Source organism: Patagioenas fasciata, chromosome 3 (genome assembly GCF_037038585.1).
Source record: "Patagioenas fasciata isolate bPatFas1 chromosome 3, bPatFas1.hap1, whole genome shotgun sequence".
In the NCBI taxonomy this organism is placed as follows: Eukaryota; Metazoa; Chordata; class Aves; order Columbiformes; family Columbidae; genus Patagioenas; species Patagioenas fasciata.
Genome location: NC_092522.1, coordinates 77,468,692 through 77,494,921, shown reverse-complemented (window position 1 = coordinate 77,494,921; position 26,230 = coordinate 77,468,692). Strand labels below are relative to the sequence as shown.

The 26,230-nt window shown below is 41.2% G+C and overlaps 1 protein-coding gene across 3 annotated transcripts in view; it reads right to left on the bottom strand.

The window, feature by feature from the left end:
• Window positions 1-6,049: 6,049 nt before the first annotated feature.
• CDK19 (cyclin dependent kinase 19) overlaps window positions 6,050-26,230 on the bottom strand; it is a 137,745-nt gene continuing 117,564 nt past the window's right edge. For all 3 annotated transcript variants that reach the window (XM_065834115.2, XM_071806642.1, XM_071806641.1), the window contains 5 exons: window positions 25,663-25,735; window positions 19,948-20,045; window positions 18,321-18,399; window positions 13,995-14,267; window positions 6,050-10,303 (listed from right to left, as the gene is read on the bottom strand). In XM_065834115.2, the coding sequence (XP_065690187.1) occupies window positions 10,172-10,303; window positions 13,995-14,267; window positions 18,321-18,399; window positions 19,948-20,045; window positions 25,663-25,735 (655 nt within the window). In that variant the 3' untranslated portion in view covers window positions 6,050-10,171. The remainder of the gene's footprint in view (window positions 10,304-13,994; window positions 14,268-18,320; window positions 18,400-19,947; window positions 20,046-25,662; window positions 25,736-26,230) is intronic.

The following is a 26,230-nucleotide window of genomic DNA, read 5'->3' as shown; positions in this document are numbered from 1 at the left end:
GATAATCCCCGTTGGGACATACCCACCAGGGCGTGTTAGTAGATGTCCCTATTGTTTCTTAAATGGGTAGGGATTTATTTCTATGCTTGTGGGATACTGCGAGCTACAAGAAGCTTTTAAATGTTTAAACAAAAGCTCCATTATTACCAGGAGCAGTATTTTGAAACCATAAACTATGCAGATTTTTATGCATTTATGGGTGGCTAAACCCAAAGTCTATAAACTTCTTGATACGATTGAGTCAGCCCGCTTGTTATCTGCAGGGAATTTTGTAAAGGTGACTCACTCCTGTCAGCTTCGCTAGTTATACCTTCTACAGTTGTGATGCTGTACTTATGAGATAAACATTTCTCTTTCAAACTTAAATGTTTCCCAAGAACTGCAGTTACTACACAACACCACGATATGATCTGCCTGCTCAAATCTCCTCTGCTGCAGTGAAAGGAGGAGACCAGCCAGAGAAAAGCCTGATCCCTTTTGGCTTCTCTTTGTTAGCAAGTTAATGCTCTGAGTTTTACTGCCAAAACCAAACTATTGGAAACTGTCCTTTCTTCTGTACCACTGCAAGAACAAATCATACAATAGGTTGAAAGCAGAAAATCATAATTTCGCAAACTACTCATTCTACTTCATATTAGATAATGGCAACACCAGCAACAGATGTTTTTGAACTGCACAGCCTAGCAATAATAATGTGATCTGACAATTTACAACCATCTCGTAGCACTATCTGTCAAACTGCAGGACTAGTGAAGCGTTTTGCTGTGAGACTTTAAGCCTTGAGATTTGCAGTTCTCTGGCTCACCTTTCAGCCAAGGAAGTATGTTTTCTTTAAAAGCTGATTGCTTTTCCATAGACCTGTGTGACCTGAGCTTACAGGTTAAAGTTCAGTGTCCACTTCTGTAAATTTTCTGCAAGACTCTGAGTTGACAACCGTGTCCCTGACCAGGTCAAGCATGCAGAGTTAGAGGTCATCTTTCCAGAGTATGGCTGTGCCATGTTGCCCAGATAAGGGTAGAAAGCATTTTTAACAATATGAATGGTAAATTTACACATTTAAATGCATTTAAAAGTTCATAATGTTCTGGAGAACTTCAGACATGTAAACTTGACAGCACTAACACTGTTACAAAATCAAAAGGCTGCACATTTCTACGGCTTTTTTTTGTTGTTGTTGTTCTTCTTGCTAACATCCCAAGGAATTACTATTTGTGGATGTAGGGAAGAATCTTACCAATGTAAGCCATGGAAGGAACGTCTGAGCCATACATCATTCGGCAGGACCTGGTCCATAATTAAACTTTCATCTGCTGATGATAGGTATGAGGAATTCCTTTCTTCAGTGCTTCACGTATTGGGTTTTTTATTACTTAAGACACATGATCAGTCTTGTGGGATGGAGATAGCATAAAATGCATTATGCTGGCTACCATGTCACATCCAAGACTCAGTGACAAATACCTGAATTTTTGTTCCTTATTTTTAAAAGTTATATTTAAAAAATAATGCAGAGTCTCCTTTACTGCTTTATTTATAATATTTACTGCTAGTGTAAGCAAAGCAAAACTCCATTCTGGCAATGGACTGGGGCAAAGTTATCCTTTCTGCAATGACTTCAAACACTATTTGGAGGCTTCACATAACTTTTTACTAAACATCAAAAGACATTTTAGCTAAAGGACTGTATTGCTGAATACTTCATTCGGCCGTGTGTTCGATGTGTGCAATGTACGTATAAAAGTTACATACTCTCAAGCTCTCTGTCCTCTTCAAGATACTTTGAAGAACACACTACAAAATAATCACAGAAATGGTCTGTTACAGTTTGTACAATACACTTACCAGCGTGCTGGTATACAAAGCTGGAAAAACTGATCCTATAGCAGTATTCCAAGGCAAGCACGTTATGTAAAAATTATTAGGTAGGCTGGCATTACTTTCAGCCTTCAAATAATAACAATCATCATTATTTTTTTAAACACCTACTCTGGATTATCTTGGATCTCTGTTACATAAGAGCCATGGTGCTCCCACAGCCCTTTCAGCAGCTCAGCTGTGACTTTGCACACATCTTTCATAACCTTGCTGGTGGTTTTAATCTATCTCAAACAATTACTGTTCTCATAAATATTTCTTGCAAATGAAAGAATCATTGTAGTAATCATGCAATAATATTTTTCTACATTACTATAAAAATACCAAAATAAACCAAAGCTTCTGTTTTTTCTGCGATATTAAACAAGGGCATGAAGTTCTCTGGAATGTAAAAAAGCAGTACCTACCTCTTAGAAAAACATTGAAAGTAAACCATTGTTGACCTTTGCTGGCTATTGGAACAATGCTTGCTCAAGTGCCATGTTTAGCCAGATCAAATTGCTACTTGGCATCAACATGATGCTTTCTGTGGTCAAGCAGCACGTGGAAATTACTCCCCATGCTATTGCTGCGTATTGTCTAGTAGTAAAAAACCATGATATTACAGTGATTGTTATTTGCACTACAGAGTGCCTGCAAGTGCCAGTCATGAAGTTGCTTTATCCAGACAAAATTACCATTTCTGTCCCAGGAAGCTTCCAATGGGTGTGCAGGGAGGTGGATACAGGTAGACTGGAGGGTGTAGTGAGACATGGGGACAGTTTTCATTAACACAATAGGTACGACTCATAGCACAGCAGTAACTTACAATATTAAACTTTTGTAGATGTCAAAGCCAAAGGGTTTTAATGAGTGATGCAGAAGACATCTAGGAGGGAATTTTTCAGAAGTTTCTGCAACAGGTCTTCAGGAAGAATGGGTAATTGGAGTCGGAGCATAAAAATTCTTATTTGGGAATCTAAAATAGGGGAATGTAAAGGCTGACCTGGTGGGATGGTCATATCCGAAGGTAACTTAGATTAACTTATTGATTTGAGTAAGAGGGATGGGGTAACAGCAGGCATTGGCAGTGATGTGCAAGGGAGGAGAGCAGCTTTACATCTAACATACCAGAGATGGCTAAGCCAGGGCAGTAACACAAAGCAGGAAGAAACGAGTCAAAGCAAGAGACTAATAAACAATCTGCTCTGCAACCTTCTTAATGGATGTGAAATAGAAATTGTTTAACTGTTAAGAGCAGAAAAAGAGACAACACAATAATTCAAATCAGTATAATGAGGCTGGATTAGACTGTAAACAGCATGACCAGGTACGAAAACTAGTGAGAGATGCTGTAGAAGAATGAAGACTGGGACAGAGGAAACATAGGAGGTTTTAAGAATTACATTCAAGTCAAAGCTGTTGACTTATCAGCACACAGGACAGCAGAAAAAGAACGGAAAATATAAAGGATATAGAGCTGAGGATGCTCAGTTGCATTCAGGCTGAAACAACAGCTCTTTATTTATGAGGTGTCGGAGGTGCAGAATAAGCTTTTCGGCAAAAGGTTACTTCTATTTTCACCCTTGTGCAAAGCGAAGCCTCTTTCTTAACACAACTGGTAGCACAATTAAATCCCAACCATTCTTACCCATGCAACTGTTATGGAGAAGACAAGTGGGATTTTTGGAAGTGTACCGGGTTTGCGTGGCAAGGTTTTGGTAGCAGGGGAGCTACAGGGATGGCTTCTGTGAGAAGGCAGTGGTGTGGTTTGCTCCTCCCATGGGAAAAGACAAACCCATTCGTGGAGTTGTCTTCGCTCACAGACCCGGGTGTACTTGATGGGTATTGTGAAAGCATGGGGAGACCCAGTGTGTGCCTCATGGAGATTTAACCTTGTGGGAAAAATAATCTGTGATGTGAGTCCTATGTTGTAGGACGTAATGTAGCAGGAATGAAGGGTGAGTTCCACAAAGAGCCAGATGAGGGCACCGATGACGCAAAACTAGCTGGTGTTAGTGTCCAACAATCAAACACACCGCTTCTCCTGTCCTGAGCGCTCGACAGATGGGCCCCAAGTCATAGTCAGTTCTTTATGAACATCTGGAGGAGTTGAAGAAGCCCGTGGAATGGCCTGTTGAAGGAAAGGGGATAGCAGTTAATGAGAATGTGTGTTGGGTATAAAGATGGTTTAAGTATGTAGTTTAATTTGTTCAGTGTTGGTAAGAAGGGATTTCAGTAATGAGAATTAAATACAATGGGATGGTTAGAAGACAAATACATATGTATTAAATTATGTGGGACCTGAGTACGATGCCAAGGGGTGGATATTGTAATGGGACTGGCTGAGATGGAGTTAATTTTCCCCATAGCAGCCCTCATAGTGCTGTGCTTTGTATTAGTAGCTAGAAAGATGTTAACACACCAGTGTTTTGGCTTCTGCTGAGCAGTGCTGACACAGCACCAAAGCTCTCTCCAACATGCCCCACCACCAGTAGGCTGGGGGTTGGCAAGATCTTGCGAGGGGACACAGCCAGGACAGCTGACCCAAACTGCCCAAAGGGGTATTTCACACTATTTGATGTCTGCTCAGCAATAAAAGCTAAGAGAAAGAAGGAGGAGGGTGTGCATTTCTTATTACGTTTGCCTTTCGGAGCAACCCCTACACGTACTGAAGCCCTGCTTCTTGGGAAGTGGTTGGATATCACCTGCTAATGGAAAGCAGAGAATAAAATTTTTGTTTTCCTTTGCTTCCACACATCCTTTGCTTTTGTTTTATTAAACTGTCTTTATCTTGACCCACGAGGTTTTTTCCATCTTCTTTTCTCTTCCACCACGTCCTGGCTGAGGTGAGCAATGTGGCTTGGTGGGCAGCTGGTGTCCAGCCAAGGTCAACCCACCACAGTCCTTTTCGGCATTGATAGCCTTACTGTGCTGGGGGAGCTCTTTTGTGGGGAGGATGAGGGAACTTGGGAACATGCTAGCACAAACAAACGCTGTGTGCTTTGCCCCAGCATTGATGGCCTTGTGGTGCTGGGGCAAGCTGTTTTGGGGAGAGGATGAGGGAATACATCTCCCTCTTCCTACCCAGGATTGATGGGGATAGTTGAAACGTGCCCTGAGGTGGCCGGTCCCTGGGTGGCAGGGTGCGTGTTGAAGGATTTGGGCAGGTTCCTAGGGCAGTTATGACCTCTCACAACCTGGGACTTTACACCTGACCAGGTAAGCAACCCTGGCAAACTCATGTGCCACCCCAACGAAAATCAGCAGCTTCTAGCACTGTATTGGGGCCTGGCCTGTGCCCATCGGGCCACAGCTCAGTCCTGTCAGGGGACTGTGGTTGAGGCAGGGACCCAAACAACAACTACAGCAATCGACCCAGTAGCGAAAACACAACAGTGGACAAGGGAAACAACAGGCCCATATAATCAATCAGCAAGGGGGAAGGACGGTGAGGAAAGGTTTGATCAAGCAGCTGGCTCTTCAACAAAGAAATGGGAGGAAGGAATGAGAGAATTCAGACAGGAAGTGGAATCTACCCAGTCCTTGACCTCATCAGGACTTCAAGGCATGTGGAAAGATTACAGCCAAAAAGAGGCAACAATTTGCAGTCTCTGGAGACAGCTCCTCTCAAGTGTGAGGGAAAGATATCCATTCAAGGAAGATCTTGTGAACTCCCCAGGAAAGCGGACTACTGCAGACGAGAACATCCAGTACCTGAGAGAATTAGCGGTGCTGGAAGGCACCTCCAGTGATCTGGACAATGATGAGGTCTCCAAGGATCCAGAGGACGTCCTGTGCGCATGGGCCATGTGGAAGAAGTGCTTCAGTGTAAAACCAGCTTTTTTTCAGAAGACACATCTACAGGATTGACACTTAAGTAATAATGAATCTCAACAAGCGGCACTGGTGTGGCATGCCAGAACAATTTTAAGCAGAGGGCAAAACCTAAAAGAACTACTCCATTGATTCTGTTTTCCATAAGGCTTCGTTCTATTTTGATAGACACATACCCATGAATATCCTTGTGGGCATTTTAAAAGCTGTAATTTCAACTCTGAGGTTTTGCAAGCTTTGTTTTGTGTGGTGTATAATATCATAAACATCCTGAATATAATTACAACTGCAATTTTGTGGGCTCAATTTTCCCTCTTGGTAGCCCAAAGCCAATGTTTATAAAAACTTTTCAGTGCACTTATTTGATTTGAACTTTTTATTATTATTACAAATGTATATTATTTTATTAAAAAAATTCACACTGAAGCAAAGTCAATTCCATTTCATTACAACCGAGAATATAAAATAAATGCAATGAACTCATAGTTTAGTTTTAACAGTCATTTCAAGAGTGACATCAGGACAACTTAAAAGCAGTAAACTCTCAACTCTAGAATAAGAAACAAGAATTTTGCTTTGTTGTTTCGCTAGCCCATTGGCACGAGCACTGCCAAATGTGGCCACCACAGAGCTAGAGCGGCAAAGTTTTGTGGCGGCATGAGGCGCATACACAATAATTTCTAATGAAAACTACAAAAATGAAAGATGCGTGCACAAAAATATTAGAAAAAAATAACTGAATAGAGACAGGCACACTTCCACAAATAGTAAACATGGGAAAATACAACTAGAACAATTTGAAAAGTTACTACCTTACATATATAAAAAGTTATTTAAATTGCTGTTAAAAAGGACATGTTCTGTCCAGATTTTGTGTAATACTTTTTAGTGTCTACACAAGACAATTTTTTAAAAAAATTAAATAGTATTAATTTACTACTAAATATTTAGGAGATAACAGTGCATTAAGGACTTTTTTTCATATAGTAATACACATCGCTCCTGTCTGGCGACATTTTTAGAAGATTACGTATGGCCTTATGTACAATACATTTATTTAATCCTAAAACAATTCTTTGCTTAATGGTGTTAAAGTACCATTCCTGAAGATTATGAAGGGGAACTAAGCTTATTATGCTTATATAAAATATTATACATATTTGAACACTTCTAGCTTCCCGCCACCCCTCCCGCTACGAACGCTCTTCCCTCCCCCTCCCCCAGATACAGTGTCACAGATACAGTGCAGGACTCGCAGCTTTCCCTATATTTTTTCCTTCATTGTGCAGTTTGTGCTACATAAGCTTCACCGATGCAGACCAGGCTGCTCATCCCGCTCATTCCCCGCACGTTTGTTTCCTCTGAGTCGCGATGGGAAAAGCTGTAACTCTGTGTCCTGCTCTCCCACCAGGAGACCAGGATGGAGAAGACAGCTCTGCCGGTGTCACCCGCCTCTCTCGGCACCGGTGTGAAACACTTTGGTGAGGGTGTAAAGGTTATGGGCAGAGACAGAACTATGAGTACTAAAGAAACTGCACAGGCAAAAAATAACATAAAAAATTGACGTGGTCCTGGCTTCTCACGACACACTGCACAATTCACTTCTGAAAGCGGAGTATTTTGACCTCATGGGATGACCCCTGGGAAGCAAGGCTTCTTCCACCACGACTGCCACCCATCCTGGCAACACACATCAAGCTCCCAAGCAAAGGCAAATTATTTCCCCAGCAGGAAGGAACCAGAAGTGTGTGCACAGCCTACATTTCACAGCAAACACTTTTGCTTTTAATCATTCTCCTCCCAGTTGTGAGTTTGAAGGCAATGGAGAAAGTCATCATGGCTTCACGTCTGCACAGAGAAGCTGGAGAGGAGCAGCGTGTGGTCATCTGCCAGACCCAACCAACGCAGAAATGCCAGTTCAGCTCAGTCGCGCTAGAAACTGGAAGCTCACTCAGTTAAAGCACCTTACATTGCTGTTTCACACTCTAAACACAGATTAATCTACACTGTGACTTTGCCTTATTGGCAAAAGAGCCCACCTTAACTAACTGTACAGTAACATGTCTCCCCGCCACCTCCTGATGTTTGTGAATTTTGGTCACAAAATTCTTGGGAGAAGAAACGTTAGGTAACTACAATGGAAAAGACAAAAGGATTTTGAGAGAATGGAAGGGTGAAAACAGGGTGAAAACAAAAATTTCTCTGTCAAAGGTTAACTTCTAGAAATGTGACATTCAAGTCACAAAATATAAAACTAATATTACTTTATAGCATTGGCCAAATACCCATTAGCTCAGAGGTACCTCAGCCTAACATCAGTAAGAGTGAGACATTCCACCCACAGAACACAACCACAGACTCACTGAAACAAAATAAAGGAATAATTAAAATCTGTTCTTTCAAACATGCTACTATGGTACATATTAAATGTAGCATTTCAAGGGTTACACAGTGAAAGTATCCTTTGGGAGATTATTATTCCTCAGAGCTAATTTTTTCCTTCAAATTGCTTAGTTTCTTTTTCACCACCTTCTTACCCATTTGATGACAAAAGCAGGTTTTATTTGCTTTTCCAGAGAAGCTGGGTGTTGTCAAAACCACATGATGGTAGATAGGGCCAAAGCAAGCCAACTGTTCACAAAGGGTATGAAAACCATCTTTGAGGGGGAAGGGGTACCGAAGGTGACCTGGAGATCAAATCCAGCAGGAACATGTATGTGTCTAGCTGTGATGAAAAGCATTCTCCTCAGAGCAAACAGATTTACTCCTCTTGTTAGGTCTGACCACAACTTCAGCGTGAATGTCTATGGGTATATACAATTTTTTTTTGCAGGGACACAGGACAGAAGAGAACAAACACACTGCCGTGTAAAACCCTGTAACATTAACCGTTTACATACAAATTCTTCTCACTTCACCTCTTCTCTGGACACCAGTTGCAGCAGCTCGCTGAGGTTACGTTGCCAGGGGTTTTCTAAATGCATTTTTCCAGGGTTTCTGCAACAAGAGCCAGCCTTATTTCTGAAGGCAAAACAAAGCCGTCCTAAATTACACGTTGTGTCTCTCTGAATAACTGTGGTTGCAGAAGTTGGACAATGATCCTCTGATTATGCTTCTGAACTCTTGCTTATTTACAGGGGATTTTCTGCCAGCTACCCATCCACTTACAGTCCTCAGGCACAAGCAAAACATGTTTGCTCTAGGGAAAAAGAAACATTTCAGTGCAATCAAGCGCATCTGGTGTAACTAATCTGGGTTAATCACAGCAATGTGAGGGACACAGAATATGCATCATAAACATGAAAAAGGAACAATTTTCAACATGCTTTTGAAACTGCACAATAATTTCTCTTAGTCATTAATTCTAACAGAAAACAATGAAATGCACTTGTTTTCACAAGTCTTAGTATTTCTGTCACCTTTATATTTAGAAAACTGACTCAGGAATGTGAAAGAAAGCTAAATTTATAGAACTCTCACGTACATTATTCAGGTGCTTAACAGAAAAAGAAGCCCATCATCCACATTCCTATTCAGACGTGAGGGCAGTAAATACATTTTCCTGACTATTTTGGTGTCCAGCCTGGGAAGACATTCCATTCCTCTGTTCCAACAGATCCTGAAAGCATCTCCTTTTTATTTGACTGTCCTGGTTTCACTTAAAATAATGCTTAATTTAAAACTAGTCAGCGCATGATCACTGTGATCTCAAGAATTCAATGTGAATGAGTTAAAAAATACCAGCAATCTTTTGTTTGGCGTTCAGTCCAGTAGCATGAAGCATATTTGTTGCTGCAAAGACTTGGGTGGGTTTTTTTCTTTTTTCCTTTTTCTTTTTTTTATTTTCATTTTTTTTTTTTTAATTTTTAAGACCTCGCCTGAAAACTAGACTAATAAAAACAGAATAGTAAAATACTCTGGAACAGTAAAATTTTGCTGTTCTTGACATCCATGAGCAAAACAGTAATATCCTGTGAAAATAACATAGTGCTTTAAAAAGGTGCAATATACCTGTATAGCTAAACTGGTTTGCCTAGTATAAAACTAACTATATACAAGCTTGAAAGCCTGGGAGTTCAAGATTTTAAAACTTTAAAATCCCATCAAAGAGATTGAAAAGACAGATTTATGGCAATCACTACAGCATAAGGAAGGTGCACCAGGAATCCTTCAAAATTCCAAAGGTTAAAGAAGTTAAGTGCTGGGTTCAGATCAGAAGGGTTCATTAGAGTAACCACAATGAAGCACATGCAAGGGCAGGGAGGAAGGAAAACTTCACGAGAATCTCCTTTATGGCAATAAAGGGACAGGGATAGGGTGGGGAAAGTCTTCAGTGAGTGAAGTTTTCCTTTTGTCATCGCGAATTTTCATTCTGCATCACAATCTGTATTTTTGGTTCTTCTCATTGTTATGAACTTCATATTGCTGGAGTCTTCTGGCTTTTAGTCCGTTCCTTTCTCAGTGCAGTCTGTCAGCTCTCTCAGTACCTGTGAGACTGGTGAGACTGGTGATACTGGGAGCTCTGCTGAGATGACGTAGAATAGCCCATTGTACTCTGGGACTGAGAAGATCCCTGAATGTTGCTTTGGTAACTCAGGCGTGAGCTGGAGTGCTGCAGAAAGAGAGAGCGGCATCAGGGGAATGAAAACCAACCCGTCAGGACTATGCAGCTCAGGAAACTTTTAACCTCTCTGAAGCTCATTAAAATGTGGCTGTCGGAGAAGCTGACTAGTGGTACTGCTTGAGGTCCCATAAACCAAGTAATTTATCTGATCTGCAATCAGCCTTAACACAGCACATAAAATCCAGGCATCTAGAAGTACAGTACGTACACACCCATCTTTTGAAGGAAAAATACATAAGGCACAAGAGAGAGCCGACCCAATTTCAAAATTCAGCTGTTTCTTAATCTTGCATCTATCATTATTTTAAGTGTTATTAATGCAAAACCAAGCTGCTAAGGCCACAAACACCCTTTCCTAGATAGGTAATATTAAATGTTACAGAGAAACAATATATTCTTTTCCTGAGAAAGAGACAACCATGACCTAAGGGTTACTCAATTTATCTAAACGAAAAAATGCCCAGTAGGATAAACTAATATGATTTTAATTGAGTCCTTCAGCCTGCTGCCTTATCTACTGGAAGCAAGGACAACTGCTTAAAGATGGGCATGTGTATGTGCAATAACATAACATTTATTTTCCTGAATGCTTTTTTTTTCCCCTCCACTGTTGGCTCAGTGGTCCCCAATCTCAGCAAGTGAATTCATGGATCGTTTGTGATCTCCAGCCTGTTGAATGTGCCCTTTTATTACCATATCCACTCCCTGTCCAGAATTAATAGTGAGCTGCAATAATGTAAAGCTGCAAAATAATGCAAGCTGCAAAGCCACTTTGCATGAAAAGTACTGCTCCATGGACAGGAGACTCTCCAGCAAGGTCAAACTCACCTCAATCCAGAAGAAAAGTCTACAAAACAACCCAAAACTCTTTGGAGTCAGCAAACTGTTTGTTTGCAGTCAGGTTAAGTGCAGGGTCAGACAGCTAGTCAACAGAGTTCTGTCCACTGTCTAATTGATGGTTCTACTTGGCTACGTCCAAGGGTCATCAGCAAGACTGTAGCCAACAGCAATTATTTAGGAAAAGCGTTAAGAACCTACATTCTGATTAAATATCAGGATTATGAATTACAGAAGGCCTCGAGAGAAGTTCTGAGTTCCAAACGGAAATTCCATGGAGACAGTGGGTCTGTAATACCATCACATCCTCCACAGACCAAGAATCTGCGCCAGGAAGGCAAGACCCTGGTCAGTGGTCTCCATCTAACCTTTGGATACCAACCAGGTGAGCTGTGAAAGCCTCCTGACAACTTTTCAGCTGCAGGATGAAGAGCAGAAACCTAAGGCTCAGGCAGCATAAAACGCTTCTGCCCTTTATTTCTGTACATAGCTTTACACCTTCAAGTTTTACATATATTGTAAAATGTACTAAACCCTAAAAAATATCAGATTACTTTTTATGTGTTCTGTCTAATGCAGGAACATGAAAGTTGTTTTCAAGGTGAAGTACAGTGAGGCTAACAATAGAGAGATAACAGCTCAATCTTGCAGACCTCTGTATCTCAATACAATATCTATATAACTAACAGTTGTACACAGTAACTTCACTCATTTTTAAGTGTCAGTTTGGGAGATAACAGCTCACCACACTGGCTTTGGAAGAGATGTCTCCCAGCAGTATGTATGCTGTTAATAACCACATTATGGCTGGCCTGCATGGTTAGCCTGTTGATGGAGTGTCTGAAACATCAAATTTGTCTCAAAATTCTGAAAATTTTTGCAGCTTCTCACAGAAAATAAAATAAACTGTGATAAATGCTATGACGTTATAGGAACTTGTTCTGGACGAAAAGCATCAGCTCACCATGCTAAGCAAAACACCCAAGGTCACATAAGGAATGCTCAGTATTAATAAAATTCAACAAGGAATTCACACTGTCATTTGTGGAAGCAACCTACGTTGAGGTTGGTGAACTACAAAAAAATTTCAAAAGAGACTTTGGATCACAAGCTTAATGAAACTCAAAGCAAAAGGAATCTTCTTCCTATATCTGAATGAGATATAACAGAGTAAAATTAATGCCATGGACTACAAGAACGCATTAACTTGCCCATGCTTATTTTTGCTCCACAGAAGAGAACTTGTTTTTAAAGTAGTCTGACTTGGACAAATTGCAGACATTCCTTTCTAGAACAGAAGACCGTCAGTTAGAATTTAAGGGCAGATAGCCAAACACAAGTGTAAAAATGGATAATCAGGCCATACGATTTAGCAAGTGACATAAAGGAAACATACAGATCATCATTTTGATGCCTGTGCTGTTAAAGCTTAGAAGGAAAAAGTTGTAAGGGGTTAAAAAAAAAAAATCTGACTGAATCAAAATGATATTTTGAGTGCTAGCAACTTCTAAGGGGGAAGTCTGCCAACAATACAGAGAGCTGTATGAAGGTTTTATAACGGACATCATCAGATGCAGCACACCCATCCTCAAAATACAGACCGAAACAGGCCAGCCATAAATACTGTGTAGTCAGACAGCCGTAGTGATCTGTCCAGACCTCAAGCCTGTCTGCAACTTTTCAAAAAAGAAACCTACTTGTCTTTACCCTTAAATTGCCCTCAATGCCTTCATGGTAATTTGTAATTAAAAAAGTAAAACAGAAATGGGAGAAACATGTCTGGCACTAAGAAATCAATTGTCTGTGGAGAAGGTCTGGAGGGCTAAGTCAAAGCAACTCCAGATCTGAGTTTTTTAAAAGCTACTTATTTGAAGTTTCAAGCAGCCTAAAAAGGCCATTCTCCAAGGTAGGATCCTCTCGAAGGCTCATAGTAGACAGAATCCCTAACATCTTTTAAAATCTGCCTTTAATATCTGCCTTCTTTCTTATTCTGCCTTTAACTCATTACTGTCCTGGCAAGTATAAACTCACAAGTATTGAAGCTCCTGGTAAGTTCAATGCTTTCTACGTTTAGTGTAAGTCACTTTTTCACTGGAAAATATAATTCTAGTAAGCAAAGACAAGTACGTAAATTAAAAAAAAAAAAAGTGATACTGCCTTCACCTATGAATGTTACTGTGCTAGCAAACATCAAATCTGTTCACCTTTGGTCACATTAGAAACCATGTGTGTCTCTGTGCCCTGTTTCAGCATGAATCATACTGAGGAACCAAAACATCATTCTTGTGCTAACATGCATTTTTTATTTTACATTAGAAGTAGACTTAGCAAGATACTAGAACAGACTACAGATCCACTCCATACATGGGATGATATGAGGTAAAATGAAGCAGGAATGAAATGAGAGACGCCCACTCTAACTTTGATTCTGCTTCTCAGGACCTTGTCAGATCTGCATCTTGCAGAGGATTTGATGTTGCAAAGAGCTGAGTACCCGGAACTTGATCTAACGCAGCATTTACATGCATGAAATAGTTCCACTGGCATCAATAAGATTAATCTGAAACATAAAGTTAAGCATATATTCAAGTGCTTTCCTGGAGTGAACTAATCTGCAATGCATTATAGGGTACAGCAGATACAGCTCTTACTGGTATTCTATCAAAAATTACTAACCACAGAACATAACCTTTAAACCCACATTTTTGTCTAATATATCACAGCATGCCTGCTCAGGTTACAAGAGAAATTCATTAAAACATGATCTGTTCTTGCAGTGGGGAAGGGTAAAAATGACATTTTGGCCCTACAGTATCAGAAGCAGGAAAAATCCAAGAAGTACCTGATAATCTGAAGGCATGACAGGCCCGCCTGAGTTAGCGCCTGAAGGCCCTATGCGTGGTTTCTTGTTGGGAGGCACCTGGTTGAGGCTGGAGTCTTGGCTGTGCTGGAGCCCTGTGCCCGTGCCCCCTCCTCCCGTGCCGGCACCCCCGGCCGTCCCGTTGGTCTGGGTGCTGTTCTGCTGCTGCGGTGGCTGCGGCTGCTGCGGTGCTGCCTGCGCCTGCTGCTGCTGAGGTGCTGTTTGCTGCTGATGTTGGTTCTGCTGCTGTTGATTCTAGGGGAAGAAGCGACACGAGAGGGTCACTTGGCTCTGATCTAGGCTGGGAGCTTTATGGAGTTGCCCGCCCCAGTGCCACCGTGCCTGTGGAGAAGGATGCAAGCCTGCCAGCTTGACAGGCAAACACAGCACGGCTGTGTGTCGGAAGAAACATGTCCTCTGTACGCTCTTGCATACTTTGTGGGGGTCGCTCATTTGTGGTCATTTTGTTTTTTTTAACAGAGGGGTGTAGAGCCCTGGAACAGGCTCCCCAGGGAGGTGTCATGGCCCCAAGCCTGACAGTGTTCAAGAAGACACTGGACAAGGCCCTCAGACACATGGTGTGAACTGTGGGGTTGTCATACCCAGGGACAGGAGTTGGACTTGATCCTTGTGGGTCCCTTCCAGCTCAGGACATTCTATAATAACGCCAGCTAAGCTAAAACTGGAAGGACAGTCTAGTGCCTCCTACAGCTAGAAAAACACAGAGAGTAAGATGGAAGGAACCATTTATAAAGCAGCAATTGCCTAACTGACTTAATCAAAAGCCCCAAAATTTCACTTGTGCTCAGTGGCAGATGTGGTGAACCACAGTAAACTACTTCAAGTGCTTCAACAGCCTTCTTCACTCAGAATCAAAACCACTTTTCAAACTTTCACATTACGAAGGAGGTGGGCAGCATTACTGCCAGAAAGGTAAACAAATCAACACCAGAGAAATGATACCATTTCTTCCAGGTTGTGAAGAAATTCTGTGGCAGAACCAGAAATGGGTTTCATTACCATTTTATGTCTCCTGTGCTTCTAAGTACCTTGTAATGAGTGGTATGTTGGGAATACAGTCCAGAGTGGTGCACTAGGTATAGGGTCAGAAAATCTTATTGGAATAGCAGAAAAGTGAAAACTGACCAGAGACAAATAGTTGAATGCAAAAGAGGAGGAAACAGTAGAGGGAAGAATCTGGCAAGGGAAGGAGAAGACTAGCAAAGCGAGAGGAGGCAGGCAAGTAAGATGACCTTGGGACCTAGCAGGAAGAAAGACAAAGAAAAGTACCACAAAAGGGAGAAAAAAAATTCAGAAGGGGGACACAAGAGTAAAAGACATTGTGCTCTTCTGGCTTCAGAGAGTTAAAGCAAGTACTAGGGAACAGAGAGAAGGAGTGCAACTCTGCCCTCCGTGGTGGGACAACTGCAAGGAAAGACCACCCATGTGTCAGCTTTTGAGCACCAGGGATGGCTCCTCCACCCAAGCACTGAGGCACATAACAGAATTGCAAAGAAAAGCAATTTCACTCCAAATATGAGACATATTACTTGTTAATCACAGAAAAAACCTACAGATGTCATGGTTTGAATTGAAAAGCCTTACTGCTCTCCCCCCTCCAATACACTGTATGAAACATTCCAAGACAGTCTTTTTTTTTCCTAGGATATCTGCTTCTATAATTATCAAAGCTTTGAGTATGGCAGTCTTTTATAAAAACCTGAGTTTATTAGTTTCTCAGAAATCATGACAACCAGTTGCCACTAGCAGAAAATTCTTGATGCCCCCAATCACCAAAAGGCATTTAGTTACCTCTGAGAAATGACAGAAAACATCTGTATCTATGCCATTCATCACAACGGTCTCCCAAGATACATTCAGATCAAATCTGCAATGATGTATTCATTAAACATTACAAAGCAGCCTTGCGTCTTCAAGTATTTAGAGGTGGTTTGAATCTCCATTTCACATTTAGCAAAACCAACAAAGTATCCTCCTGCTTGTAGTCCTCGAATCTCAGTTAGATTCTGCTTCTCAGGAGATTTAAACTTCAATAATTTTTAAAGTTAATCAAGCCAGCTTGTAAAGAAAAATTGTTAAGCAGCAATTTGTCTTTTCATAATGGTTTGAGCTTCACTTATACAAACAAACACCAATAACTAAGGTGGTATTTGTGCTAGAATTCTGAAAATTGTCTTTTCATAGGGGTGTTTGGATGTGAGGCAGTTGGTACTGTGAGAGCTGACTGCAATTTTGTTACGTGTAAACAAATACTGAAGGAACTCTCACAACTGAAGACAAGGGTTTGTCGTAGGTCCCCTGTTTTGCGCTTTGGATATTAGCACAAAATTTACCTGACTAGTCTGAGTTTGCTCTTCTGTGCAGCTACTGCTGCTGCTGCCTGGGCAGAGACCGAGCTCTGCTCTGTCAGACTCCGGCTGGGCTCTACCTGCACCACCTGAGCACACAAAAACAGCTCATGCAGCAAAACACTGTCCTCAGGTTGGTGTAGTTCATGGTGTTTCCTAAATGAATAAACTTGTAAAAGGTCTACAGTTAGTAACACATTGCCACCTGTCACCTCCCAGGTACAAATTACCAAAAGGAAGCTTGGGTCCTACCTAGAAACCAACCCAGTAGAAACGTGCCTAACAGAATCTGAATGAGAAAATAATCTTTTCACTTTGTTTTACAAAGACTCATTTTAGTTTTGATGACTAACGGTTAACCATTTCCAAGAATGGATGCTTACATTAAAGGTTATCCAATTCAGGTGTAAGTTCCAATTAAACAGACTCAGAAAACTAATCTAGGTTTCCAAAGGACTATACAGATATTTATGGTTTTAAAAACAAACCACAAGCTAGTGCTATTAAAAACAAAAATCCTTTCTACTTGCAACATTATTAAAAAGAAACAAAACACAGTGCAGATTCAACTTCCAGAATACCCTTTACCTTCAAGTTTTCTACACTGTGGGAACACATTCAATGAGTAATGTGTGACTTATATTATTTAAATGGTCTGAAAATAAGTTTAATTTGGAGTGTACATAAATATGTCACTGTCCCAAACAATCTCAAAGATCATTTATATAATGGCTGTTTTGAATATAAACATGCCATTGTTTCCCACCCACCAACACTCCCAGGAAAAAACACAGATATTTACTTTTAGATACAAAAGCCAGAGTCATTTTAATTCTGTGTGTCCTCTTTTTGGGAAAAAAAACCAACAACAACAACAACAAAAAACCACCCAAAAAACAAAAACCAAAACTATCTGGACACAAAATTCCAGGATGTTACCACTTGTTCTCGGTACAGAAGAACCTACAGTATCTGTTCTAAAAACAAAACTTGCTGTTTCAAATGCATTGTCATAGGTTTGTTTTTAAATTTGGCTAGTTTCTCATGTTACACAAAAAAATCTGAAAAGAGAAAATGCATGTAGTCAAATGGTCATTCCAAAAGAGTAACACCCCAAATAGTCCTCAGATAATTACAGTTTAAGGTCTTTTTCTTCACATTTTGCTAGCTATAGGTTACTGTTGGTGTCTCGCTGTACACTTCTAAGTGAAAATAACAAGCTGTATTGTCCACCCTTCACAGGACGGGACAATTACTGCAGTCACGTAGCACAGCTGAGCTACACACACAAAGCAGGTCAGATTATGTTGCAAACACACCAAAATTTACTGTGCACACAAACAAGTTCTTGCCCATGTCTACAGGGCTATGGGAAAGGGAGTATTCAGAGCAGATTGTTGCTACCAGAACATTTCATTGTCCTTATTGCTCCTTTGTCTGAGGGCCCTTAAAACACGATCAGGAAACCGCATGCAGAGGGATGAAATGTTCTGATGTAGTGCCAGAAGCAGGCTGCCACTATTGATTTGAGACCCTGACAGCCACCTACTTTCAAATGTCTGGATATATGCCAGTCATACAATGGAAATGCCATTCTTTTCATGTGATCACAATGTATTTTCATCATGCGATGTTGGAGGAGGTAGCAAGGTCCTTTTGGAAGGATGGCAGCAGAAAGCAAGCTACTGTTGACAGACCAACCCGTCCAGCTCATTCCCCACAGGTCAGGGCAAACTGTGCTGGTGATACCGCCTGAGACACCCCAACGTCATCTGATACTTCTAATCTGCATGGGAAGCAGTTTTAAGAGCGCCTTGCCTGGAGAACACATTTTGGGTTAACTCTTCATGTTTCATTATTTTCAGTTGGTAGCACCATGAGTCTTCCTTATTGCATACTTAAAAGAAAAAGAAAAAAAAAAGGCGTTTTTTTTTAATACCTTATCCCCTTTCTCTTCGGGTTCATCTTCATTGAGGAATTCTCTTTTAGGATATGGAATCTGACAGCCAGCAAATACACTGAAACACAGTGAACAGTAAATACCCAACAAACATGTACATATTACACACATTTACTTCATGCTATATTAAAAACAAGTGCATATAACAAAATTTAACTTTTTGTAATTTATGAGTTCTGTTTACATAAGTGAGCAGCACTGTGAGCACCCAAGATAGCAGCAGATACCAGCAGTCAGGTGCTGATCGTAATGTCGGATCTCTTTGCTGTTGGCATGAGGCCATCATTTAGAAATCATGGCATGGTTGAGCATGCCCAAAAGCCAGAACGACCACTTGTTGATCCAGATGGCAAAACGAACAAACACAGTGTCAGAGGTTCCACAACACCTAGTTGGAACATGCATGGATCACCGAACAAAGGGCCCGATCCGAAGAGTGCTCATGTCGTATGAACTCACCTTGGCTTACAACAGGCTTAAATATATTTGCCAATCACAGCTGCAGAGTTATTTTTAATTAGCTTCTCACGTCTTATTTAGAGAAAAAGAGATAGCTTTTAAATTCAGCTGGTTAATACGATTTGGAACATTCCTTAATGTTTATGGCAGAGACTTTACCATAATGTTACCCTGTAATACATGGGGAACTATAGCTCTACATAGAAGACTATCTGACAAACACTAGATAGAAAACTACTGGTAGATATGACCACTATCAGTTTCTTAGATTTCTGTGCCAGCATTCAGAATTTACAATACAATAAATGTGACATGATTTTTTAAAGTGTGTAAACACTTCCTAATCTAGCTGCTAAGTAGTGTTTGGCTTATCCAAACAGACAAAGAAAGGAAAAAAAAACCACACAACTAGTCTCAGCTAGACTCTTTTTACACTCCAGTGGCTGTTGTCTCCTTTTAGTGTTGCCTGCTAGCTGAGGAAACAGCGAAGGCAAAGGTGGAAGATTCCCCGCATTCAGCTCCTGTGGACCATAATGCTATGAACCACCACGCTTCTGAAAACAAAGTCAGCCAGTAGGAACTGAATATATCTTCTGAATTTTTCATGACAGTAGAATATATAGAGATATAAAATCTGTACTGTTGAGTCTTCTGAACAAGGGACCTGTGGGATTTTTGGCAGACACAAGTCTCTTCACCCTTCTCTCGTCATACTGCTACTGGGTACACGAGGGCACAGGAAGGGGCTGTAGGTCAGAGAACTCTCCTAGTCCTAGGGAGAGGCCCAGTGACACTGGGCAACGGAGAACAGGGCTCTGTGAGGCTGCGGATGGCAGAACAGAACAGGGCACAGATTAAATCTCTCAATACTGCAGTAATACGGTCACACTAGCTTTGGTAGTACATTCAGAATTAAAACACTAGTGTGGTACTGGGTTATTGCCCATGATGACTTAGTTCTGGCACCAGCAGATGCAGACACTTCAGTACTACACTAATAGCTTCTACTGAGCATGCCAGAGGTACTACTTCTTGTGGATACAGCTAGATATCTGTGAATTTTTCAGCCATCATCCATCTCATTTCAGGGATTAGCATTGAGCAGAAAGAAGACACTTCTGAAGAGCACAGAAGAGGTAATACATACTCTGATGTAGGCAGAGGATCCTCTTGAAAGTAGGGGTCCTGCAAAGCCTGCTCTGAGGTAATTCTCTTTGTAGGGTCCATAGTAAGAAGCTTCTGAAGCTGCAAAGTGTGACATTGAAAACAGCAAGAAGTTTATAAAACTATCATTTTTCTAACTATGATTTATATGTCTTGGATTGTGGATTGTTAGATTATTTGTGGCTTATCCAGACAAGCCCAAGTTAGCATTGGTTGTTCAGAAAAGTTTCCAAGAACTAGCATGTACATCCATCAAAGCGCTGTGGTTGTGAAATACTTCTCACGTAAGAACTACAGTTATCAGGCAATGTAAATCGCTAAGGCTGAACCACTGTGCTAAAGTGACACTAAATGCAAGTACTACAGGTTCATAAGGCATAATTTCTAAATAATGGTGTTTCATTGTGGCACATGTATAGATTTTATAATGTTCTGTACTGCTGATGCAACAGGAAGTGTCAGAAGAGAGTGAATGTGATCAGGACTCTCCATATCGCTTTAGGGACAGAAACAATAAATCTTCATCTCTTGTGCTGGTGTCATTCCCCAGTCAGAGCCCTTTGCCACTCGCGCAAGTTCCCAATCCCAGTCTGATTGGTACTGAAATGAGAAAGAGGAGGAGCAGACCCTTCCTACTAACCTTTCTTCCCTGATAGGAGGAAAGCAATACTAAATTTATTAGCTAGAATGCTGCTGACTGCAGCAGGCTTTAAAATAGGATTAGAATATATTAGTCGTATAAAACAGGTATTACAGGGATAATGTACCATTTCTAGTTATTTATTTATCACATTCTGATAAAGTCACAGTAAGAGATTTGGTTGCTCAAATTATGTCATACAGGATCCTGCTCTCACACAATACTCTCTTAATTCAAGCCAACAGTGAAAATTAAACTCCTCTGCAGAGGGCATCTTAGCTCAAACTCTGTCTTCAAGATCTCCAACAAAAAATCCCTGGATATTCAGCAAAAGAATGCAATTTTGGTATGGGTGTTTGGGGCTTTTTGTTCCAATAAATCAAAAATCTGATATACAATTCTATAGCTATGGTAAACAGCTTCAGTAAAAGCACACATCCTCATCAAGAAAGATAATTCTCTGTATTTCCTTTCTCAACAGTTAATCCTACTTTGTAGATAGGGTCTTAGCAAATTCTCTGTACTTTTGCCACTTCCTTCCCTCCTTAAACCCATACTTTATGTGCCATAGACCCCAACAGACTGACAAGACATCAAAGAGTCACTTGGGCTGTCACACCATCTATCAGTTCACTTGAAACCAGCTCCTGAATTGACTCCTGCATCTTGTCCAGAAAAACACCTCCAGATGGTCCTGCATTGCACACACCTGGAGAGTTTGCATGGCACACTTACTTACTGTGGTTTATGTTGTCAGACAGCCCTTAACACTATGTTTCCCGTGTATCTTGACAAAATTCAACCTGAAATGTGCTACCAGCTCTCTACACAGTGACCTCATGTGTTACGATGAACACAAGACAACATTTAGGATCTTTATTTCAAATCGGCAACTCTCCCTATGTGTAAAATTTTTGTTAGTTTTAGTGGCTTGTGACACCATTACGGGTGACACAAATTTATTCTCCCCTGTTCCTCCATAGTGACAAACACTCACAGAATGTTTGGGATTGGAAGGGACCTCGAAAGATCATCTAGTCCAATCCCCCTGCCGGAGCAGGAACACCGAGATGAGGTTACACAGGAAGGCATCCAGGCGGGTTTTGAATCTCTCCAGAGAAGGAGACTCCACAGCCTCCCCGGGCAGCCTGTTCCAGTGCTCTGTCACCCCACTGTGAAATGTGTTCTGTATAAGGCAACTCCTGATCTTCGGTACCAAATGTGGTCATGGACAGAAGAGTACAGGGCATCAACCTCTGTTCCCTGGACTCCTTCTTCAGAACTGGCTGCTGCAATACTACTCAACAGAAAGCTCCTCCAACTTTCTGCCATATAGCACCTTCATCACAAGCTGGCTCCAAATGTGACCTGTATTCTTCACTATTCAAAGATAAGACCGTTGTATCACAGCAGAAGACCTATCTAGAAGATTTTTGACCTTTTAATGATGTACTCATGCCCTTAGTAATCCCCCTCCAACCCAGGGGTTATGATCAGTTTGCCCATTCCAGGTGATACCACACATAACATCACTCCAAGTAAGATAACCTGCCTATCAGTGATGCTACTGTGAACCAACTTTCTTTGACAAAGTCTGGTTTTCTGTAGCTTTTGTTGCTCCTAAAAAAGTGAATAAAATGTCTGGATACTTTTTTCTTTTTTTTCTTTTCAGTGTAGCAACTCCTATCACAATATAGAAATCCTGTGAGACTGGGCTTCATCAGTCTCACACTTCTCAGCAGCTCTCAAGATTGCTCACTGTCAGGCTCTACTGGCCTGACACGACAGCTATAAATACTATGCTTATAACTTTTCCAGGACAGTAAGAACAGATGCTTCTTCCTGGATGGAAAACATTCTGCCCTCCACATAGCTACTAACATTCAACGTCAACCAGCAGGACAGCACAAAATGCTCCTCTTTGTCAAGAATCGACTTGCTGTCCTGCACTGGTCTACTTGATGCCACATTTTCTCCATGCATTGCACTTTCTGTACTCATTAGCGTGAAGTCTTGACCAACCAAAGTTACAAAGTAGATGTGTTCTGAGATCACCTTGCAAGATGGAGGTTACCTCAAAAAAATAACTACTTTGGATATGAATAGGAGTTTTAGGGAGTCTGCTTCAGAATATATGTACCTCCAAGCTCATTAGCAGACACATTTCTAATACCTTGATTTGGGAGAGCAAAGCACATCTTTTCTTCAAGATCTGCTAGTTTTTAGGATCTTTCACAATATAAGGCAGGAACTGAGCCTCTTGGCTACAGTATGGCTGTGGCAATTTAGCTACATGGACCTCCTCGGTGCAGTAACGAGGTGCTAAGATAATTGCCCATGTTCCTGGGCACTCTTATGCAGAGCCCTGGAAGACTGACCTATTTGAGTCCAGTCTCCATATCCGTGGTTGATGACTAAACCACCATTATCCATCTCTAATTACAAACACTGAGAAAAAAAATGACTCAGAGAACCTACCTTTCTAAGCGAACCATCTTCACAATGTTCAGAAACAGCCCTTAGATTTCTGGATATCCCAGTTCTCATCCTTACAATCATATAGGGGAATACATAGGTAGACAACTATCTGTTTCTTCAGTCACCCTGTAATAACTTACTTTCACTACTTCTCCATCATATAAAGTTTCATTATTTCTATGTATATAAACATACATTCTATGCCATATATTTTGCCACCCTATGGTTAGTTTTGTGTTCTTTACAGATCTGGTCAATATTTCCCCCTGGAAAAGTAGCCTACCCACTCAAGATGACTCTAAACTTAGTGTTTACAGTTTTGACGAATTTGCCATATGAGCTAACAGCAACATACCGGCTTCTTTGCCTTTCCACCAGGTTTTCTGGTGGCTTCCACCCTTAGTGGGAAAATAGAGGGAAATTCAGATGCTAACTAATGAGGTCTCTTATGACTGTTGCCTTTTCAGTTCAACTCTTCCTTCTGATCATTCCAGTATGTGCCCAGTAAGTTGAGTTTCAGAAATTTTAATTATTTTTTCTTGAAGTCTCACACTTCTTATGTCTAAGAGCAAATCTTTGTCAGGATCTAGAGAGAAGACTGCTAAGCTGAATCTGTAACTAGTGATGATCACCCTGATAGTCTTCATGTTTGACCAACCTGATAGCTTTCTATGATGGTATGACTGGGTGAGGAAATGAGGGAAGAGCAGTGGATATTGACTACCTTGACTTCAGCTAGGCTTTTGACACCATCTCTCACGAACTCCTCATAGGCAAGCTCAGAAGTATGGGCTGGATGAATGCATGGTGAGATGGATCATGAACTGGCTGGATGGCAGAGCTCAGAGGGCTGTAATCAACGGTGCCAAGTCTAGCTGGAGGCCTGTAGTTAGTGGGGTTCCCCAGAAGTCAGAGTTAGGTCCAGTCCTCTTTGATCTGTTCATCAATGATCTGGATGAAGAGACTGAGTACACCCTAAGCAAGTTTGTTGATGATATCAAACTGGGAGGAAGGGCTGACACACCAGAAGGCTGTGCTGCCATTCAGCGAGACCTGGACAGGCTGGGGGACTGGGCAGAGAGAATGTAATGAAGTTCAACAAGGGCAAGTGTAGGGTCCTGCACCTGGGAAGGAATAATTCCAGGCACCAGTACAGGTTAGGGGCAGACCTGCTGGAAAGCAGCTTTGCAGAGAAGGACTTCGGAGTTCTGGTTGACAACTGGTTGACCATGAGTGAACAATGTGCCCTTTTGGCAAAGAAGGTCACTAGTATCCTGGGGTGCATTAGAAGAAGTGTGACCAGCAGGTTGAGGGGGGTTATCCTTCCCCTTGACTCTGCCCTGGTGAGGCCACATCTGGAGAACTGTGTCCAGTACTGGGCTCCCCAGTTTAAAAAGGGCAAGGAATTACTGGAGGGAGTCCAGCAGCGGGCTATGAAGACAATTAAGGCCCTAGAGCACCTCTCTTATGAGGAGAGACAGAGAGCTGGGTGTGTTCAGCCTGGAGAAGGCTGAGAGGGGATCTCATCAATGTTTATAAATATCTCAAGGGTGGATGTCAAGAGGATTGGACCAGACTCCTTCCAGTGGTGCCCAATGACAGGATGAGGGGGCAACACGCACAGACTGAAGCGCAGGAGGTTCCATCTGAAGAAAAACTTCTTTACTTGGAGGGTGCCATAGCACTGGAATAGGCTGCCCAGAGAGGTTGTGGAGTCTCTTTTTCTGAAGACATTCAAGACCTGCCTGGACACATTCCTGTGCAATCTACTCTAGGTGAACCTACTTTAGCAGATGGGTTGGACTAGATGATCTCCAGAGGTCCCTTCCGAACCCAACCATTCTGTGATTCTGTGATGGAAACAGACCACTAGAACTCAAGCTGCATTAAAAGCCTCATTACAGAGACTCCCTTTTCACTTTGAACTTCATTCCTAAATTTAGACAGCACTAAGTCATCACAGAGGCATCCAGAAACGATGCTGTATTAGACACAAAAACCCTGTAGTCACTTACAATGAATGACTCAACTAGGTAACCAGCAAATACATGTTTAGAGACACTGTTTGGAATCACCCACAGAGCAGGGGTGGACTATCATTAGAGGCAAGAAATAAAAAATAAAGAAAAAAAAAAAGAAAGAAAATTACTGCAGGAAATAATTTCATTTCTTCAAGATGTTTTGACACATGCACATTCATTTTTCTTTCCTCTTCTCTTTCTTCACAAAATTCTTTACCTCCTGGGAGCCTTTGCTAGCTCTCCAAAACAACATGGACTCAAGGGATATATAATACTAATTTTCTTATTTGCACAGCAGAGCTAAGGGTAAGGCTGGATATACAAGTGCCTTGCAGATCTTAATTAGATAAAAGCTTCAGATGTTGAATACCAGAAGCTTAAGAACACCCTCAGCGTGAACATATATGAAGAAAACAAATCTCAAAAATGGCCAGTTAGTGATAACTTGCTTGCTTTAATGTCAGTGTTCATTAGAATGAGATGGAGTAACAGACAGAGATATCACCATCAGAAATGCATTTAATTCCTATTATCATAGTGATTCTCAGGTTGTACTTACCAAAAGAAAAACTTTGCTGTCAGGCTTGACTTTGTGTTTCTCCATGTATTTTATGAGGCTACTGTTGGCATATCTGAAAAATACAGTTAAACACAGACATTTCTGAAATAATACAGCATTAAGAATATGGAACTGCACCAAGCGATCACAAAACCATTTACCAGCCCTTATGAAGTAAACCATAAAAAGAACTGCTGTTGGAAAAAATGTCAGATATTTATCTACCAGTTGACACTCTAAGTGTGACACTCTAAGCTTTTCACTAACAGTAATAGTATCAACTGTGTACAGATTATTTCTGTGGAACATGCAGCTTTTATAGTATATAGATAAGTTGTTGATACGGGCATATGACAAAGAAACTCAAACTTTATACTCTAGTTTTCTAAAGCAACTCTGCCACAGAAAGCATACAGCAGTTTGTAGCAGCACAACAACTAAGCTATTAAGCTGCTTCCAGTTGAATTTGGCAGAGCAGTTACTTTACCATTCTGTCTCCCCGACCCCAACCTGCAGCAAACCACACAGTCCTTATGGTTCCCTAGTTCAAAAATGTCAAATATGCACA